This window comes from Dendrobates tinctorius, unplaced genomic scaffold (genome assembly GCF_039654945.1).
Source record: "Dendrobates tinctorius isolate UK_male_01 unplaced genomic scaffold, ASM3965494v1 ptg000027l, whole genome shotgun sequence".
Classification (NCBI taxonomy): Eukaryota; Metazoa; Chordata; class Amphibia; order Anura; family Dendrobatidae; genus Dendrobates; species Dendrobates tinctorius.
The window spans coordinates 8,667,734-8,688,799 of record NW_027361695.1 but is presented as its reverse complement, the minus strand read 5'-3'; the positions used below and the strand labels follow the sequence as shown (position 1 = coordinate 8,688,799).

The 21,066-nt window shown below is 42.2% G+C and overlaps 1 protein-coding gene across 1 annotated transcript in view; it reads left to right on the top strand.

Annotated features, from left to right (window-relative positions):
• Window positions 1-5,612: 5,612 nt before the first annotated feature.
• LOC141084805 (monocarboxylate transporter 2-like) overlaps window positions 5,613-21,066 on the top strand; it is a 56,712-nt gene continuing 41,258 nt past the window's right edge. Inside the window, exons 1-2 of the mRNA XM_073569745.1 lie at window positions 5,613-5,757; window positions 15,293-15,532. Of these exons, the coding sequence (XP_073425846.1) occupies window positions 15,316-15,532 (217 nt within the window). The 5' untranslated portion in view covers window positions 5,613-5,757; window positions 15,293-15,315. The remainder of the gene's footprint in view (window positions 5,758-15,292; window positions 15,533-21,066) is intronic.

The window sequence follows — 21,066 nt, the reverse complement described above, 5'->3', positions numbered from 1 at the left end:
TTGCATTTTTTCGAAAATAAGCAGCATATAAAAAAAAAAAAAAATCACCAAAATCTCATTGTGAGAATTGGCCAAATTGTGTGCAAAGCATCTAATTTTTTCCTAATATTCATAAGCCATATTGCTATTCATATTTCACATTGACATGCTTTAGCACGATAGTACAACCTTTTTTTTTGTACATAAATTAAAATATTTTATGAAGAAATATTAAAACTAATACACATACATAAGGAACTCATAAATATAAAAACTAATGCAAATACATAAACTGATAAACATGAAAACTCAAAAATTATAATAAAAATATGCTGTAGATTGATAAAGCATAAAAATATTAACATTAAAACTCAATAAAAACTCATAACAGTAAATAGCAGAGTTTTTCACATTTTTTTTATGCTGAAAAAGCCCCCTCAGCTGATAGTTGAGTGAGGATCCCGCTTACGGTATTTTTCAGACTATGAGACGGCGGGAGAGCGGCAGCGGCGGCTTTCTCCTGTGCCCGCTGCTAAACAGAAATGAATATTCACTGCTCTCCATGCCCATGGGAGTGGAGAGCAGTGAATATTCATTTCTCTTTAATAATGGACACACTGTTAGCCACAGCAGCCAGTTTCCTGCAGCTGCTGGGCTCTGAAGTATGCCTACTACTTAAGGGAATGAATATTCACTGCTCTCCACTCCCAGGGGTGTGGAGGGCAGTGAATATTCATTCCCTTTAGTAGCGGGCATACGTGATCGCCTGGACGCTGCTGCAAGCCAGTGGCTGAGGTTACTGTGCCCACTATTAAAGATCAATGAATATTCACTGCTCCACATGCCCGGCGTGAAGAGCAGAGAGTATTCTGGCAGCTGTGCTCTGCTTGTAAGCAGCGCATGATGTCATTGCCAAGTGCTGCTTACAAGCATAAAGCAGCTGCTGGCATCAAAACAGGACACTGCGAGGGAGCACAGGAAAGGTAAGTAGGATGGTTTATGGTTTTTTTATGTTTTTCTGATGGAGGCCATGTATACCAGGATGGGGATGAGGGGGCCATGCATACCAGGATGGGGGACGAGGAGGCCATGCGTATCAGGGTAGGGATCGAGGGCCATGCGTATCAGGGTAGGGATCGAGGGCCATGCGTATCAGGGTAGGGATCGGGGGCCATGCATACCAGGATAGGGATGAGGGGGCCATGCATACCAGGATAGGGATGAGGGGGCCATGCATACCAGGATAGGGATGAGGGGGCCATGCATACCAGGATGGGATGAGGAGGCCATGCCTACCAGAGTGGAGATGAGGAGGCCATACCTATCAGGATGGGGATGAGGGGGCTGTTATGAATGAGTCACCGTAGGAGGCAAAAGCAGAAATACAAGCTAAGTCCAGAAAACCAGAGAAGTTGGCAACTATCAGATTGCAGACCCCTGAACCTATCAACACAACTAGCAGTAGCCGTGGGGGGTTCCTACGATGCCCTAGACCCCTCGATCACAGCCGGAGAATTACATAGGCCTAAAGAAAGAAAGGGGAAATCTAAACTGCCCCAGAGCAGACCCCAAAGCAATAGGCAGCCCCCAACATATAATGACGGTGAAGCAAGATGAAAATACTAACACAGACAGAAAGATAGACAGAGCAAAGACGGGGCCCAAAACTACCTAGATAGGAAAGGACAGGAAGGCTGCTGTCTGCAATCTGCCAAAACCCTATCAAAGACATAAGCCAACAAGCTGATATGAAAAAGGCCCTGAAACAGCTAGGCTTCAAAAACTAAATCAGCACTCAGGTATTTTCAGAAGACAGAGCTAAATGAATTCAGCACACCCCAGCAGGGAATGGCAGAAATCCAGAAAAACAAAGCAAAACAAAGTCAAGCACCAAAGCAAAAGGCCGAGCAGCAAACTTAGCTTTAGAGGAGCAGGAATTCAGACTGGTCTCCAAGGATCCCACAGAGAAATCACCCGCAGGGCAGAAGGGCGTCGGCAGCCTTATATCCAGTCAGTAACTCCACTCAGCCAGTCATCATCATCAGCCTCAGGTGTTTGATAATCAGGCTCACTACCTTTCTTCACCAGAAGAGGGAGTTCCTCGGGCCTCAGTAATGAAGGGGAAAATGAACTCACAACAGGGGGCCATGCCTACCAGGATGGGGATGAGGAGGCCATACCTACCAGGATGAGGATGAGGGGGACATGCATACCAGATGGAGATAAGGCGGCAATGCATATCAGGACGGGGAGGAGGTGGCCATGCATACCAGGCTTACACTTGAGTCAATACGTTTTCCCTTTTTTTGTGGTAAAATTAGGTGCCTTGGCTTATTTGGGTTGGCTTATACTTGAATATAGGGTAAAACTATCAGAAATATTAAAATAAAAAAGTAATATATAAATATTAAAATTTAAAACAAAAACCTCCTAAAAATAAATACAAGCTTATACAAATATCAAAATAAAAATTCTATACATGTACCTCAATATTAAAATGTTATAATTAACTCACAAAAATATACTCAGAAAAATTTTAATATCAAATTTAAAAATAATTTATATATCATATACAGTATATATATGTGTGTGTGTGTATATACTGTGTGTGTGTATATATATATATATATATATATATACACACACACACACACACATATATAGTTATTAAAATACTAGCTGACGAGCCCGGCGTTGTCAGGGCATAGTATCTAACTGTGGGTCCCGCTGTCTTCCTTAACATCCCCGCTCTCCACGCGCCGTCCCGTTCTATCCCTCCGCAGTTGCGTTCTTCATCCATGTCCCGATGTCCCTCCACAGCCCCGCTCTCTTCTTCCACAGCCCCGGTCTCTTTGTCCACAGCCCCGGTCTCTTTGTCCACAGCCCTGCTCTCCCGCTCTCTCCCTCCACAGCCCCGTTCTCTTCCTTCACAGCCCTGCTCTCCCCGTCCACAGCCCCGTTCTCTTCCTTCACAGCCCTGCTCTCCCGCTCTCTCCGTCCACAGCCCCGTTCTCTTCCTTCACAGCCCTGCTCTCCCGCTCTCTCCGTCCACAGCCCCGTTCTCTTCCTTCAGAGCCCTGCTCTCCCTGTCCACAGCCTCGTTCTCTTCCTTCACAGGCCTGCTCTCCCGCTCTCTCCGTCCACAGCCCCGTTCTCTTCCTTCAGAGCCCTGCTCTCCCTGTCCACAGCCTCGTTCTCTTCCTTCACAGGCCTGCTCTCCCGCCTCCCCGTCCACAGCCCCGTTCTCTTCCTTCACAGCCGTGCTCTCCTGCTCTCTCCCTCTACAGCAGGGGTCTCAAACTCAGCAAAGTAATTGGGCCGCACATAAAAAAAAATTTGAGCTGGGGGGCCGCCTTCCTTTCAAACTTAATACACCCCGTACACGCGCGGCTCAGCACACCTCGTACACACGCGGCTCCGCTCCGTACATCTCGTACACACGCGGCTCCGCTCCGTACACCTCGTACACACAGGGCTCCGCTCCGTACACCTCGTACACACAGGGCTCCGCTCCGTACACCTCGAACACACAGGGCTCCGCTCCGTACACCTCGTACACACAGGGCTCCGCTCCGTACACCTCGTACACACAGGGCTCCGCTCCGTACACCTCGAACACACAGGGCTCCGCTCCGTACACCTCGTACACACAGGGCTCCGCTCCGTACACCTCGTACACACAGGGCTCCGCTCCGTACACCTCGTACACACAGGGCTCCGCTCCGTACACCTCGTACACACACGGCTCCGCTCCGTACACCTCGTACACACACGGCTCCGCTCCATACACCCTGTAAACCCCTCCTGACCCCACGCATAAACTTACCTTCATCCAGTACCATGACAACCAGTACACAGGCAGCAGCATCCATGCTGCACACACTAAGGCCCCTGATCATGTGACCCCTGACTCCTCCCCCTCATGTGACCTCATCACAGGTCATGTGCAGTGTGCACACAGAACAGCCAATGCCATCGCCGTTCCTGAATGCGTGCGTTCCCCCTACCTCAGGGAGTGAGACATGTGATGCACCACGGGCCGCAGATGCCTGCCTCAGGGGCCGATGCTGCCCACGGGCCGCGTGTTTGAGACCCCTGCTCTACAGCCCCGCTGTCTTCCTTCCTCCACAGCCCCGCGCTCCATGCACCACATGCGATGACGCCGGGACCAGGAGAGAGAGGTGCGCAGATTGTTCGTTCGGCCGGAGTGGGCGGAGCTACAGCGGAGCTGCAGTGCATGTGGTTGGGCGACCTGCGGGGGGCATGGCCTAGTGTGGGCGGCCGGAGTTGGTGGAGCTTGCCGGAGTGGGCGGAGCTGCAGCGCCTGTGATCGGGCGGCCTGCGGGGGCGTGGCCTAGCGCTGTAGTAGGCCGCAGTAGAAGCCGGGAACTAAATTTAGGCCGGGAAGCTGCAGGGGAGAGGGGGGATAGCGCAGTTGGCGACGGGGAGCGCCGACTGAGCCAGGACAGGGCTGGGAGGGTGCCGGCACTATTCGGCCCCTGTCCTGAAGACTGTCTTCCTCACAGCCCCGCTCTCCATGCACTGTCCTGCTGTATCTGTCCTCAGCCCTGCTGTCCAACCGCGTCCCACTCTGCTGCTTCGTGATTGGTTAGTGTCCCACTCTGCTGCTTTGTGATTAGTTGGTGACACACACACACATTCAGGTTTATATATAGAGATAAACATTAAAGCTCATAAAAATAATAAAATAAAAAACACTAATAAGAACACGTAATACACTCATAGATACATAAAACTCATAAAATATTAAAATTAATATATTCATATATAGGAATTAAGAATACAAATATTAACATTAAAACTCACAAAAATACATAAACTCATAAGAATTAAAATTAATAAAATATTACAATTAAAAATAATATATAAATATGAAAATATTTACATTAAAACCCATGCAAATGAAAAAATACATAAACTCATAAACACACAGACATTAAAACTCATACAAATATTACAATTAAAAAAATATATATAATAACTATTAAAATAAAAAATATGGAAACTAATAAAAATAAAAAATGTTAAAATTAATATATTAATTAATTCAAATATTAACATAAAATCACAAAAATACATAAACTCATAAGAATTAAAATATTAAAATAAAAAATAATGCATATATAAATATTACAATATTTAAATTGGAACTCGTACAAATGCAAAAATACATAATCTCATAAAAATGAAAACTCATAAAAATATTAAACTAAAAAAAATAAAAAAATAATAAGTACCTCTGAAATGCATAAAACCCATAAAAATATTAATATATATTTTCTGAGTTTTATGCATTTGACTTTTACTATGTAATCATGTATCATTTTTTATCTCTTCATTATTTATTTATTATTTATTTTTTATTATTATGTTATTTTATTATATATATATTAAGAATAAAGATATTAACATAAAAACTCAAACACATAATAAACTCGTAAATAATCATAAATCCAAGAGGTTCTGCAGAAGCAGTGTGGACTCCTCCTGATCACCAGTGATTGCCAGGTCCTCCTCTTTGAATGTATGCAGCTCTGCACCAATCACATAGTCCTAAAACCCCTTTGTTTCCCAGCCCCCTCCTCTGTTTAGGAGCCTGAGGAAGGAGCAGGGGCTGAGGTCTGTGCTGTCCATGGTGTGACCATGCTGGGCTCCTCCCTGCATCCTATATACAGATGAACTCTGGATTTAGAGACTTTTCTTTCCCCACCAGCTCTTATTTGCCAGCAGCAGAAAGCTCCAGGACATCCGGCCCGGGTAAGTGACTGCAGGGGATGGGGAACTTGTGCTGCACACGTGGAGGAGCAGAGAAGAAAAGAGTTGTCTCTGCTGCCACCACTTCCTGCTCTGGGGCCCCAGCATCGTGGCCCTGGACAACTCATGTGTGCTCCTCTAGGAAAACACCAAGCTTGAGTTATTAAACTGCTATCAGGCTGATTTTTTTAAAAAAAAATTAATTATAGGATTGTATGCAAACCTGCAGTCCCATGTAAAATGTATCATCATAGTCACAAAAAGTTGATGAATGGGACAGTGGTGGATGATAAAATGATGTTTTCAGCACTGCTGCATCTGTAGTGTGTAAGAGATACAATGTATCTGCTGTTATTATTTGTTTACAAATACAGTGTATCTCTTATTGTTTGTTTACAAATACAGTGTATCTGTTATTGTTTCTTTACATTCCGTGCGACACTTTTGTTTAGTTCTATGTTAGGCACAGAATTCACTGGAACATGGCGGCTAAGGCCACAAGTGGGAGTTTTCCCCCCTCGAGACGTGATGATATGGTTACACTTATTCATGACTTATTTTTATTTTTTTTTAATAATTTTCTTATATTTTTGTTTTGCAGCTGCAGTGATTTCTGTAGGTGTAAAGTCAGATTCCTACAGGGGCGATCTGTGATTTTAGGCGCAGAAATTGGACCAGCGCCTATTGTATATTGATGCCGTCACTTAGGAACACACATATAAAGTATCATTGTGACAGATCTGAATTTTTTATAGTGTTAAAGAAAAAAAAATTTACAAAAAAGTGACCCCCAAACTGTTCTATACTTGTAAAATATCACACAGTCTCTCACAACCACGGCAGCCAATCACTGAGCTCCTGCTGTCTATAATATATATATATAGATAGATAGATAATTTATATATCAGCAGTGATTGGCTGCAGCGTTGATGTGCGCTGTGGTCTTGACATCACATCTGCAGCCAAAACACAAAGAATGGGGCAGAGTCGGAGAGCTCGTGCTGGACCGAGGGTGGGTGACTACCTGCTCTATTTGTTATTTTACAGGTACAGGCTTTGTAGAAACGTTTTTCCTTAAAATGGAAAACCCATATAATTTGAAACTGTCAGTAGGACCAACCCTCCTACGCCGTGTATGTGGGCATGCAGGTTATAGGAAGCTGAAAAAAAATTCTACCTTGATGTCTGCAATCAGGTGTCTTATTCGAGAGAAATCCATGTTTTTCTTAATATGTAAATGAGCTGTTAAGATCTATGGGCCGGACATAGATCCCCTCCCCCCCCCGAGAATCTGCCTCCACTGCTTACATTACATGAAAATGGGAGCTACCAATATGAGACATGTATATCAGGAGAGCAGACTGTCAGTCATTACATGTCTCACATTGGTAACTCCCTCTGGAGGCGGAGTCTCAGGAAGATCTATATCCAGGCCATAGATCTTAACAGCTCATTTACATATTAAGAAAAACAGGAATTTCTCTGGAATAAAACATTGCATAGTAGATATCAAGGCATCATTTTATTCTGCTTCCTATGACCTACATGCCCATATAGACAATGTAGGAGGGTTCATCCTACTGACATATTTAATATTTTGCACCATTTTTCTTTTAGAACCTTTGGCTGCTGAGTGAGTTAATTAAGAATCCAACGCAGCACACGTTTTGACAGGTTACTTGCATTTTTTTTTTTTCAATACGCAAGGTCAAAAACTCATCATGGGAACACAGCTTTAGATGTCTTTTGCTTTGCTTCTTTGTGCTGATTTATAATCATAGACCACCTCAATGTTGAACTGACTTTTGACGTGGTCATAAATCTGCTGAAAAAAGCTCAGAGATAAAGATAAAAAATAGTTGGAGCTCACTTCAGGATCCTCAGTTAACTCATTCTGCAGCCAGCAATGTGCAGGGAAACAAAGTTCCTGTGAATGCCAAATGGTGCAAATTTTTTAATGGAACCCAAATTAAAAAAAAATATTCATAGTAAAAAAAATCCCCACAAAATAATTGTCCATATTCTTTAAGATGATGCTTTTTACATCTGACTGTAGTGTGCACAGTCTAATGAAAGAAAAAACCTAGATGTTACACTGAGAGGTGATATTGAGTAATGTAAAACGGAAAGTGTCAGCTCTGCTGCACCTGCCTAAAGTTACACATAAGAGAAAACTCTGCCAGAATAGTGTGTCATCAGATGTGTCCATTTTACCATCAGAATGTCATCTGTGGTTCATTTTTACCCTCCGTGTCATCGTCGGCTGCAGGACACAGTGTTACTTTATATCGACCTGTGTTTCCTCAAGCGCATTGGTCCAAGGGCTATAAATCCACAGAGTTGCACTTATTTTGATATACAGGAGCTTCTCACAAAACTAGAATATCATCAAAAGGTGAATTTATTTCAGTTCTTCAATACAAAAAGTGAATCTCCTGTATTCTATAGAGTCATTACACACAGAGTGATCTATTTCACGTGTTTATTTCTGTTAATGTTGATGATTATGGCTTACTGCCAATGAAAGCCTAAAAGTCATTATCTCAGTAAATTAGAATACTTTATAACATCAGCCTGAAAAATTATTTTAAAATCCGAAGTGTTGTCCTACTGAAATGTATATTCAGTAAATGCACACCTTTTGGAAGTGCATTGAGCAGCAAGGTGGTGTGCTGGTAAAAGGGGGAAAAAAAAAAAAAAAAAAACTCTCTTAAATCTTCTTCCTGAGCGAGTGTGAACGAGCTGAGTGTGACCTGAGTGTAAGTGCGAACTGTGGTAAGTGTGTGACTTGAAATTCAGTGACTTTAGATTCAGGGAGTTTCCAAGGGAGGTCTTACTGAATTGCTGTTATATTAATTCTTTTTTTTTTTTTTTAATTTATTTTTGCTTATCTTATTGTCTGGTGCAATCCCCATTAGGATGTGCTCCACTATTGCCAATGCCATCCAGTGCACGTCTTGCCGCATGTATGAAATCCTTGAACAGCCGGTGGAGGGTGCATACTGCTGTGCGAGATGTGAGCACGTTGTGCATTTGGAAGCCCAGATACTGGATCTAAATGTGCAGCTGGCAACACTGAGATCCATAGACAATATGGAAAGGAGTCTTCTGCTCACTGAGCAGACGCTCACTGGGATAGATGAGGGGGGGGATGCTAGGTTGGAGCTGCAGGACAATGAAGCAGCTAGCTGGGTGACAGAAGGCGGGGTAGAGGGAAGAGCACCAGGGAGGCTAGTCCTGATCTGGCACACCCCAATAAGTTTGCTATGTTGGCAGATGAGGGGAGTGTTAGTGCAGGAGTAGCACCGCTGCAGCAAGGCATGTCCTCTGAAAGCCGGAGGAGTGTCTGCTCCAGTAAGGGGGGAAATAGGAGAGCAGGGCAGGCCAGACAGGTTCTGGTAGTGGGAGACTCAATTATTAGGGGAACAGATAGGGCAATCTGTCACAAAGACAGGGATCGTCGAACGGTGTGCTGCCTACCTGGCGCTCGAGTCCGACACATCGCTGAGCGGGTTGACAGATTACTGGGAGGGGCTGGAGAGGATCCAGCGGTCATGGTGCACATTGGCACAAATGACAAAGTTAGAGGTAGGTGGAAGGTCCTTAAAGATGATTTCAGGGAATTAGGCTGTAAGCTTAAAGCAAGGACCTCCAAGGTGGTATTTTCGGAAATACTTCCTGTACCACGTGCCACGCCAGAGAGGCAACGGGAGATTAGGGAAGTTAATAAGTGGCTCAGGAATTGGTGTAGGAAGGAGGGGTTTGGGTTCCTGCAGAACTGGGCCGACTTCTCAGTTGGCTACAGGTTCTACGCTAGGGACGAGCTGCACCTCAATGGGGAGGGTGCAGCTGTGCTGGGGGAGAAAATGGCTAGAAGGTTGGAGGAGATTTTAAACTAGGGACGGGGGGGAGGGTATTCCTTTTATAGGAGGGGAAGACAGTGCAGCTAGAGACCTGGGCACAAATAATGAAATTGGGGGTGGGGGTGGCATGGGGGGTGGGGTTAGAACAGTTAATAATTTAAGAAAGAATATAGGTACAGAGAGATACATAAAGTGCTTGTATACTAATGCCAGAAGTCTCGCCAACAAAATGGAGGAATTGGAGTTAATGTTGTTGGAACATAATTATGACATGGTGGGGATATCTGAGACATGGCTGGACGAGAGCCAAGACTGGGCGGTTAATTTACAGGGCTATAGTCTGTTCAGAAATGACCGTACAAATAAGCGAGGGGGAGGGGGATGTTTATATGTAAAATCATCCTTAAAACCCATCCTTCGTGATAATATATATGAATCTAATGAAAATGTAGAGTCCCTGTGGGTAGAGATAAGGGGAGGGGGGAAAAATAATAAATTACTGATAGGGGTTTGTTATAAATCTCCAAAAATAATGTAAGCTACAGAGAATATCCTCATAAAGCAAATAGATGAAGCAGCGACTCAAGGAGAAGTCATTATTATGGGGGACTTCAACTACCCTGAAATACATTGGGAACAGAAACCTGCAGTTCCAGCAAAGGTAATAGGTTTCTGACAACGATGAGAGACAATTACCTTTCACAACTGGTTCAGGACCCAACAAGAGGGGGGGCACTGCTAGACCTAATATTAACCAACAGGCCAGACCGCATATCAAATGTAAGGGTTGGGGGTCACTTGGGTAATAGTGATCACAAATTAATAAGTTTTCATGTATCCTTTAATAAGATGTGTAGTAGAGGGGTTACAAGGACACTAAACTTCAGGAAGGCAAATTTCCAACGGATGAGAGATGATCTTGGTGCAATTAACTGGGACGATATCCTGAGACATAAAAATACACAAAGAAAATGGGAGACATTTATTAGCATCCTGAATAGGACCTGTGCACAATATATACCGTATGGGAATAAACATGCGAGAAATAGGAGGAAACCACTATGGCTAAATAGAGCTGTAAGGGGCGCAATAAGAGATAAAAATAAAGCATTTAGAGAATTAAAGCAAGTAGGTAGTGATGAGGCATTAAATAAATACAGAAGATTAAATAAATTCTGTAAAAAGCAAATCAAGACAGCAAAGATTGAGACAGAGAGACTCATTGCCAGAGAAAGTAAAAATAATCCCAAAATATTCTTTAACTACATAAATAGTAAGAAGCTAAAAAATGATAGTGTTGGTCCCCTTAAAAATAGTCTGGGTGAAATGGTGGATGAGGATGAGGAAAAAGCCAATATGCTAAATGACTTTTTTTCAACAGTATTTACACAAGAAAATCCCATGACGGATAACATGATCAGGGATAAAAATTCTCCATTAAATGTCACCTGCTTAACCCAGCAGGAAGTACGGCGGCGTCTACAAATCACTAAAATTGACAAATCCCCGGGCCCGGATGGGATACACCCCCGAGTACTGCAGGAATTAAGCACAGTCATAGATAGACCATTATTTTTAATCTTTAAAGATTCCATAATAACAGGGTCTGTACCACAGGACTGGCGTATAGCAAATGTGGTGCCAATATTCAAAAAGGGGACAAAAACTGAACTTGGAAATTATAGGCCAGTAAGTTTAACCTCAACTGTGGGTAAGATCCTGGAGGGTTTCCTAAGAGATACTATACTGGAGTATCTGGAGAAGAATAACTTTATGACCCAATATCAACATGGGTTTACAAGAGACTGTTCCTGTCAGACTAATCTGATAAGCTTTTATGAAGAGGTAAGTTCCGGACTGGACCAAGGGAATGCAGTGGACGTGGTGTACATGGACTTTTCAAAAGCTTTTGATACGGTGCCACACAAAAGGTTGATACATAAAATGAGAACAATGGGGATAGGGGAAAATATGTGTAGGTGGGTTAAGAGCTGGCTCAGGGATAGGAAACAAAGGGTGGTTATTAATGGAGCACACTCGGACTGGGTCACGGTTAGCAGTGGGGTACCACAGGGGTCAGTTTTGGGCCCGCTTCTTTTTAACATATTTATTAATGACCTTGTAGGGGGCATAGAGAGTAGAATTTCAATATTTGCAGATGACACTAAACTCTGCAGGGTAATCAATACAGAGGAGGACAATTTAATATTACAGGAGGATTTATGTAAACTAGAAGCTTGGGCTGATAAATGGCAAATGAGCTTTAATGGGGATAAATGTAAGGTCATGCACTTGGGTAGAACGAACAAGTTGTATAATTATGTGCTTAATTGTAAAACACTGGGCAAAACAGTCACTGAAAAAGACCTGGGTGTATGGGTGGATGAAAAACTCACATTTAGTGGCCAGAGTCAAGCAGCTGCTGCAAAGGCAAATAAAATAATGGGATGCATTAAAAGAGGCATAGATGCTCATGAGGAGAACATAATTTTACCTCTATATAAGTCACTTGTGCGACCACACTTAGAATACTGTGTACAGTTCTGGTCTCCGGTGTATAAGAAAGACATAGCTGAACTGGAGCGGGTGCAGAGAAGAGCGACCAAGGTTAATAGGGAACTAGGGGGTCTGCAATACCAAGACAGGTTATTACACTTGGGGTTATTTAGTTTGGAGAATCGAAGGCTTAGGGGTGATCTTATTACAATGTATAAATATATGTGGGGACAATACAAAGACCTTTCTAATGATCTTTTTACTCTTAGACCTGTGACGGGGACAAGGGGGCATCCTCTACGTCTGGAGGAAAGAAGGTTTAAGCATACTCACAGACGCGGATTCTTTACTGTAAGAGCAGTGAGACTATGGAACTCTCTGCCATATGATGTTGTAATGAGTGATTCACTACTAAAATTTAAGAAGGGACTGGATGCCTTTCTTGAAAAGTATAATATTACAGGGTATATACACTAGTCTCCTTAATATTGCGTTGATCCAATAAGCTAGTCGGATTGCCGTATGTGGAGTCGGGAAGGAATTTTTTTCCCCAATGTGAAGCTTACTGTTTGCCACATGGGGTTTTTTTGCCTTCCTCTGGATCAACATGTTAGGGCAAGTTAGGATAGGATATGGGTTGAACTAGATGGACTTAAAGTCTCCCTTCAACCTTAATAACTATGTTACTATGTTACTATGTCACTCAGTACTTGGTCGGGCTCCTTTTGCATCCATTACCGCATCCATACGGCGTGGCAGGAGGTGATCAGCCTGTGGCACTGCTGAGGGGTTATGGAAGCCCAGGTTGCTTTGATAGCAGCCTTCAGCTCGTCTGCATTGTTGGGTCTGGTGTCTCTCATCTTCCTCTTGACAATACTCCATAGATTCTCTATGGGGTTAAGGTCAGGAGAGTTTACTGCCAATCAAGCACAGTGATACTGTTGTTTGTAAACCAGGTATTGGTACTTTTGGCAGTGTGGACAGGGGCCAAGTCCTGCTGGAGAATGACATTTCCATCTCCAAAAAGCTCATCGGCAGAGGGAAGCATGAAGAGCTCTACAATGTCCTGGTAAACGGCTGCGCTGACTTTGGTCTTGATAAAACACAGTGGACCTACACCAGCAGATGACATGGCTCCCCAAACCATCACTGATTGTGGAAACTTCACACTAGACCTCATCAGCTTGGATTGTGGCCTCTCCACTCTTCCTCCAGACTCTGGGACCTTGATTTCCAAATGAAATGCAAAATGTACTTTCATCTGAAAACAACACCTTGGACCACTGACCACAGTCCGGTTCTTTTTCTCCTTGGCCCAGGTGAGACGCTTCTGGCGCTGTCTATTGGTCATGAGTGGCTGACACAAGGAATGTGACACTTGTAGCCCATGTCCTGGATACGTCTGTGTGTGGTGTGAAGCAATGACTCCAGCAGCAGTCCACGCCTTGTGAATCTCCCCCAAATTTTTGAATGGCCTTTTCTTAACAATCCTTTCCAGGCTGCGGTTATCCCGGTTGCTTGTGCACCTTTTTCTACCACACTTTTTCTTTCCACTCAACCTTCCATTAATCTGCTTGGATACAGCACTCTGAACAGCCGGCTTCTTTAGCAATGACCTTTTGTGGCTTCCCCTCCTTGTGGAGTGTGTCAGTAACTGCCTTCTGGACATCTGTCAGGTCAGCAGTCTTCCCCATGATTGTGGAGCCACTGAAACAGACTAAGGGACCTTTATAAACGCTTAGGATGCCTTTGCAGGTGTTTTTGTTAATTATTCTAATTTACTGAGATAATGACTTTTGGATTCTCATTGGCTGTAAGCCATAATCATCAACACTAGCAGAAATAAACATGTGGAATAGATCACTCTGTGTGTAATGACTCTATAGAATATAGGAGATTCTGGATCTCTTTCGCCCGCCCGCCAGACCTCTCTGCATTCAGATCTCAGTTTAATCACATCTGGCAGAACCTAAACTGTGTATAAATGGCTCCTTTGTGGGACGGCAGCCGCCAGCGTCCCCCGAGTCCTGACTTATTATATTTGATTTAGGGGATTTACGAGGGACATGTGACGGACGACTCTAATGTGGATAAGCGTTTAATGCGGTAAATTCAGCATGAACACAGGGCGCTGTGCGGACCGGAGGGTGATTACAACTTCGCTCATTCAGATACGATGCACGCGGGACAAATTTATTTGAACTAAGGTCCCGATTCATCAGTTGCGTCCTTCTTTAAGTCACTCGGGCTGATTCATCCTAATCTTTACGCTTCAAAAGTGGCATAAAACCTTGGAAAAATTGCAAAATCTGTGCGGAGTCACAAAAGATGTTTGCAGCTTTTGGTGTTTTCACGCCACTTTGTGTTTATTTACCAAAATTAGCGTAGGTGGGGAGGAACCGGGGTAGGACGGGGTGTAGGCACGTCTGATTCCTGAAAAGTTCTGGCGTTCGTTACTCTAGAAGTATTTCACCAGTCCCTGATTGGAGTAGTATTTCTGGGACGGTGCACGGAGGCATACGCCATTCCAGAAGAAACGCCAAATTCATTAAGCGGCGCGCGCCTCCTTAAAACTCGACACCTCTTCTATCCCAAGATTGGGGTACCACTAGCATCAGTCTCGATGAATCAGCCCCACTTTTGATTTTCTGTGTCTCGTGATATTTGCACCAAATTCATGAAAGTGGCGCAAGCGGTTCATTAATTTTGCGCTTTTTTTTTCCCCGTATTAATCATAGTTTTCAAAATGTCAAAAAAGGGGACTTTTTGAGAAAAGTGTGTAAAATCACTCCGGAGTGGGACAGAAGTAGAGTTGTGCCACATTTTGCAACTTTTAAAAAAAAAAAAAAAGTTTGCATTTGACGAATTAGTCGAAAGCATCTGGAGTCACTAAACTCGGTCCACAAAGCGGAAAAAAAATAAAACAGGCGAACACATGTAAAAGATTTAAAAAGGCGCAAATTGGTTGCAAAAACAACAAAACAGGTTTAAAGAAACTTTTTGACGGTTATAATCTGCAAGGAAAAAAATATTTAGCGGCTGCGTGACATTTCAGAAATCTCATTAACTTTGCTAGTACTGCAAAACGCTGAAAAAACACACTAAAAAAAACGCAGCGTGTGAACAAGCCCATATGGTCCTATATTATTTTGCCTATTGAAATACTTCTTCTCTTTCAGATCTATGAGAACATCGTTTCATAATGGCTCCAGCAGCGGGAACAGATCTGGGGTACACCCCTCCTGATGGCGGCTGGGGATGGATTGTAGTCTTCGGGGCTTTTATATCTATGGGATTCTCCTATGCCTTTTCCAAAGCAATCACTGTTTTCTACAAAGAGATCCAGGAGTTTTTTGGAGCCTCCTATAGTGAGATCGCCTGGATATCCTCGTTATTGCTGGCCGTTATGTACGCCGGAGGTGAGTGAGATCCACATCGACGGCCGATATCAGAAATGATAGCTGCCCTCTATTATATAGCGAGTCAACCAACCAAAGTTGTATTGAGAAATGGTCTACAAGGGCTTCTCCGAGATGGCCAGTATGTGTAATATGTGTTCACATCAGGTTTGGATAAAAGGGGTGGTCTTTTTGCTGGCAAGTCCTGCTAAAATTATTGGCAACTATGTTACTATAATTGGGAACAGTCTGATTTTAAGACATAAGGGAAAATGTATCAAACACCTGCGCAAAGGACGGGTGGAGGAGATGCCTACAGCAAACGATTAGAATTTCAAACCCTGTGCAAAGGACGGGTGGAGGAGATGCCTACAGCAAACGATTAGAATTTCAACCCCTGTGCAAAGGACGGGTGGAGGAGATGCCTAAAGCAAACGATTAGAATTTCTCTTTTTTGAAAGTTTTTGAAAAATGATAGCTGTTATCTGATAGGCTGTTGAAACGTATGATGTCAGAGTTCTATTGGGTGAAGGCTCCAATCTGTTGGACCTTTGGCCATCAAAGCATCCTGGGAGTTGTAGTTTGCAACAGCTAGAAAGACACAAATTCCAGTCGTCGATATTACTGTGCCTTGTTCACCTTATATGTTGAGTATCCATTGTTTTTGAAGACGGGTTTGACACTTTATATGAAAAGCTTGCATTGTACCATTGTAGCTTGAGGCTAAATCTAATATATTAAATAAATATAATAAATATATTTTGTGCTAAATATAGACACTGATAAATGTCAAAAGCAAATCTGAATTATTTATCGGAGTAGTGGTGGCCAGTGCCTAGGTGTTCCTTAACTTGGGGCTCATAAAGTGACCTTTAGACAATCCTGTAAACTGGACTCCAAAAGGGACATCGAGACTTTAAACATGTCACTATACTATGTCAGAAGTATTTCAAAAGTTTAGTTACACTTCAAACGCCTTTGTTTTTTATCTATATTGGTTTAATCCCCTATATGGATGCAGATTTGTTAAATAATACGCAGGCTACTAGCAGCCACCTCTAGGGGGCGGTAACTGCATACAACTCACATATTAATAACCATAATGGTTCTGTATGCAGTCATCTCTTTGACATGGACAAAATATGATTTCACATATATTGGTGATTATACTTTTAGTTAAAAAAGAGCACTAAGTTTCAGTCTGCAGTCTTCATTCATTTTCAGTCCCCCTGATTTGCAGTTTTCTGAGTTTCCTCTTGTGGGAGTGACATTCCTGGTAATATAGGCTAGATATGAGCTGTGTGTGTATGATTTATCCAGAATTCTGCTGTCTTTATTAGCAACTGTACCAGTGCAGTTCCAATACTTTACTTACGGTATTTCCCCACCATCTGCTTTCATCCTTATTAACTTGTCAACTTATTAACTTGTTCTCTCTGCTCTCCCTGAGACTGTAGATACTTTCATCCCTCCCTGCTTTCTTATTAATTTATTAACTTTTTCTATTTTCCCTTCCTGAAACTGTAGATACCTTCCTCCCTCCTAGCTTTATTCCTTATTAAATTGTTCTCTCAGACCTACCTCAGACTGTAGATATTTTCTGCCGTCCTATCTCTCTTTCTTATTAACTTATTAACATGTTCTCTCTGCCCTCCATGAGACTGTCAGTACTTTCTTCCCTCCCTGCTTTCTTCCTTATTAATTTATTAACTTGCTCTCTCTTCCCTCCCTGAAACTATAGATATTTTCTTTGCTTCTTGCTTTCTTTCTTACTATCTTGTTCTCTCTGCCCTCCCTGAGACTGTAAATACTTTCCTCCCCGCTCTTTGCTGGTATCGAAAACATTGGAAGAAGAGAGGGGGGAAAGCAGACTTCTAATAGATTTCCAAACATTTCTGCGGAGGGCTCACCTAGCTAAAAGACGGACAAACACTCTGCAGCAGCAAAATGCAGGATCATGTTCAATGGGGACAAATTTAGAAAGTCGATTAACTTTATATTGCAGCACAAAAGAATCTTAGGGGTGTACTTAGCCTTTAAGATCCGTTTAGTGTTGGTATCAGTTAGTCTGAGCGTTAGGTTATACATTTCTGGGAATTTATGCTTTGTATCAAACTAATGGAATTTCCAACCGCTAAAAAAATACGTATAAAAAACTATTTATTGGAGCTGCTAATGATGATTCTGGAAGATGGAGAATCCCTTAAAGAAAGATAAGGCTCTCGGTTGGCGACTGGATAAAGTTTTGCATTCCGTAGCGGGTTTGCAGCGATAATTAAGTCGTCATTACTAATAATTAAAGTTATATAAATTTGCCGTTTCGAGCAGAGCTCGCAATTACTACTGATGGAAAAATTCCAACAGAAGCAGACTTTTCTGCAGCCGGTAGAATGTTAATCAGCAGCTGCAGTTGTGCGCAGGAGCGCAGCTGGGAGTAATTGTGGATAGAGAGGAGGTTAATCCACTTAGAGGAATTACCGCACAGTAACATATTAAATAAAGAAAATCTCCCGACTTGAGCAAAACTTGTTTCACACAGTGAACTATGACTGATATGATATGTGCATATTATTGTCATTAAAGTAGACCTTCACCTTATTATTAAACAGATTTGTTAAACCTGATGAGGCTACTGTACTTACTCTGAAAATCCATGTCGGAATGCCTGTATAATCCTGCTGTTAATAGGAGCATTTTATGAGCTCATCTAAAGAGTAATAAAGCTCATGAGTTTGAGTGTATTCATTCTTGACTTGACAGGTTGACAGGTGTAGCTTGTACCGATCAGTGTGAGATCTCAGCAGCAGCGCTGAGGAGGGACACTGAGGAGCAGTCAAAAAAGGCTAGGTGAGAGGAGATTGAGTCTACATTTTCAGATAGGATTATATAGCCATTGCGACTTTTGTTATCAAAGTAAGTTCACCAATCTCACCAGGTCTACTTATTCAGTTTGTATTGGGAAATGGTTTTTTTGTAAAACTTCTGGACTCTCTCTTTTGAATCTTTACTCCTGAAACATTCCTTCACTATGTGAAGACTGACTGATCGGGTGATCGTTCTGGTATTGTAGAGGCAGTCGCGCTATAGTGGCCTCTGCTGGCGAAAAGTGGTATTACACGGCACCAGTTCAAATGAATGACTGATTATGCAATAAGTGGTGCGGAGTCCTTCACAGTCTAACACTGCCCATAGTAATAATAAATGATTGTGACCATTATTGACACTGTGTAGATCCTTATTTTGGGCAAGGAATATGGTCACATGGTATATTTGGATGACAGGAGTGTTCTAGCGGTAGCTGGACACATGACCCACATCCTAAAGGTGCCGATATACCTTCAATAGCTGTCAAACACTCATGTATCTGATATCAAGCACACTCGATTCAGCTGAGTGTGCATGCATTTTGGGATGGGGAAAAGCCAATTCTTGAAAGGATTGTAGTAAGCTCTTACATGTACTGATTTTTTTTCCCCATATGTTAGTGGTTAATTTTAGTTAAAAAAAATAGCACTTAGTTTTAGTCTACAGGGTTCATTTTTTCATTTATTTTCAGACCTCTTTATTAGCAGATAGGCAGGATGTGAAGTCTGTATTCATTATCTCAAGTATCAGCACAGCGTTTGACTTATTTCCTCTTCATTTGCTTTCCGCCTTATCAGCAACCTGTTTTCTCTGCCCTCCCTGAGACTGTAGATACTTTCCCTCCTCTTACATTGTGGAAATCTGTCTACCTCAAAAGATTAAAGAGGGGTATTCGAATAAACAATTTAATTAAAGATCTCCGCTTCTTGCCTGTGAACAAAAAGAAATCTAAAATTGAGTAGAAGGAATCCCTATCTGACATAGTCAAGCTCACACAGTTGGGGGTTTGTTGCAATCTAGAGATAAAACCGCAGCATGCCCTGTAAACTGCACAGTTGTGTTAAATAGGTTTTAATGAAGTTTTCTGTGTTTTTTTGGGAGCAACAGTTCTCAAAAGTAAGATAGTAAATCGGTGACATACTAGCTCAGGTTTTCTAAACAGTGGCTTTATTAATAGATCATGACACAGCGTGAATTTCCTCACTTATTATTCAGATTGAAGGTTTAAAAGTGCGGTATTAATTATCATGTCTTCTGAACAACAGCAGAGAGATGAAATAACACAAGTAATCCAAAAATACCGGAGTATGCACATCACCCGGCTCTGGGATGTGGCAGCCGGTAAGAAAACAGTCAGGCGCGCATACTTTTATACAAGCAGATCTCTGCCCATAAAAAGCGATAATCCAATGATAAAATGGCCTTTCATGTGGCCTAATACTAGGCTTTCCTTCACTGCAGGTTCAATTCACTGCCTGCTCCCACTAAACGCCATGATCCAGCAAGGTTCCTTGTGGAAGCCTCCCTGATACCCAGCACCCCATGCAAAAAAAAATAAATGAACGAGGACCTGTTCCCCAGGTTGAAAAGAAGCCAGTTCTAGCTCTTATTTTATACCCGCTGCTCTCCTACGTGTTTTTATTTTAATCCAGAGATATGTTTTTTTTTGTTTTATTTATTGCTAATATTTATGGCCGGATTATGGCTAACAGATCCTCTGGGGCGTTTCTTTAGGATCCTCTGGGGCGTGTCTTTAAACTATTTTGCATAAGTGCCATGCCTCCTTAATACAAATGTTGTACTAAAAGGCTCATATTTCTGGACCCGTATGGTGAATTTTAAAAATTCGAAAAACCCCTGAATACTCCGGGAAGCAGGGGGAATAAAATAACAGCAAAAACTGGACACTTTTGACTTGGCGATAGGTCATCTTTAAATATATTTTCTGGCTTCTTCATGTAATTACTGTATTGAAAACATGGAGGATTCTATAAGCACTGTGCACACAATGCTATGGCTGAGGCACATAACATTTCAAGGTGTGAGCCTTTCTCAAGTGAGAATATTACTGTATATTTAAGAGGTATATATATATGTATGTGTGTGTATGTATGTGTGTATATATATATATATATATATATATATATATATATATATATATATAGATCTTGATATAAATTGTTTGCAATTAGGAAAAGGCTTTTTATTTCCAGACGCAGCACTGGACAAGGGTGGCGCTGTTTCAGGAAATAGGCAGTCCCTTTTTTTTTTCTAATGTTATACCGCCCCTTTAAGACAGTGACTGACAGTCGCAATTGTAAGGATGCGTTGAGTCACCCGGCTTCATTCTACACGTCTGCTAAACAAAATATGTTGTCCTTGGTGATTTACTACCTATGGATGAGAGGTTATGGATAGATTACGGCACCAATTCCAGGTTCTATGTGATCTTTGTATTACTGCCCTACATAGGAGTGCCAGACGTGACATTCCACATATGTAATGGGGAAGAGTCGTTAAAAGTGATGCAAAAAATAGTGAAAAAAAATGTGGAATGTTGGCGCATAGATTGCAACTATTTTGATTTTAATAAATCTCCAACATTGTCAAAATGTTAGAATTGCTCCAAATAATTATCCATAGTAGTATAAAGGGGATTAGAAAAACATGGCTGCTTTCTTCTTAATGTT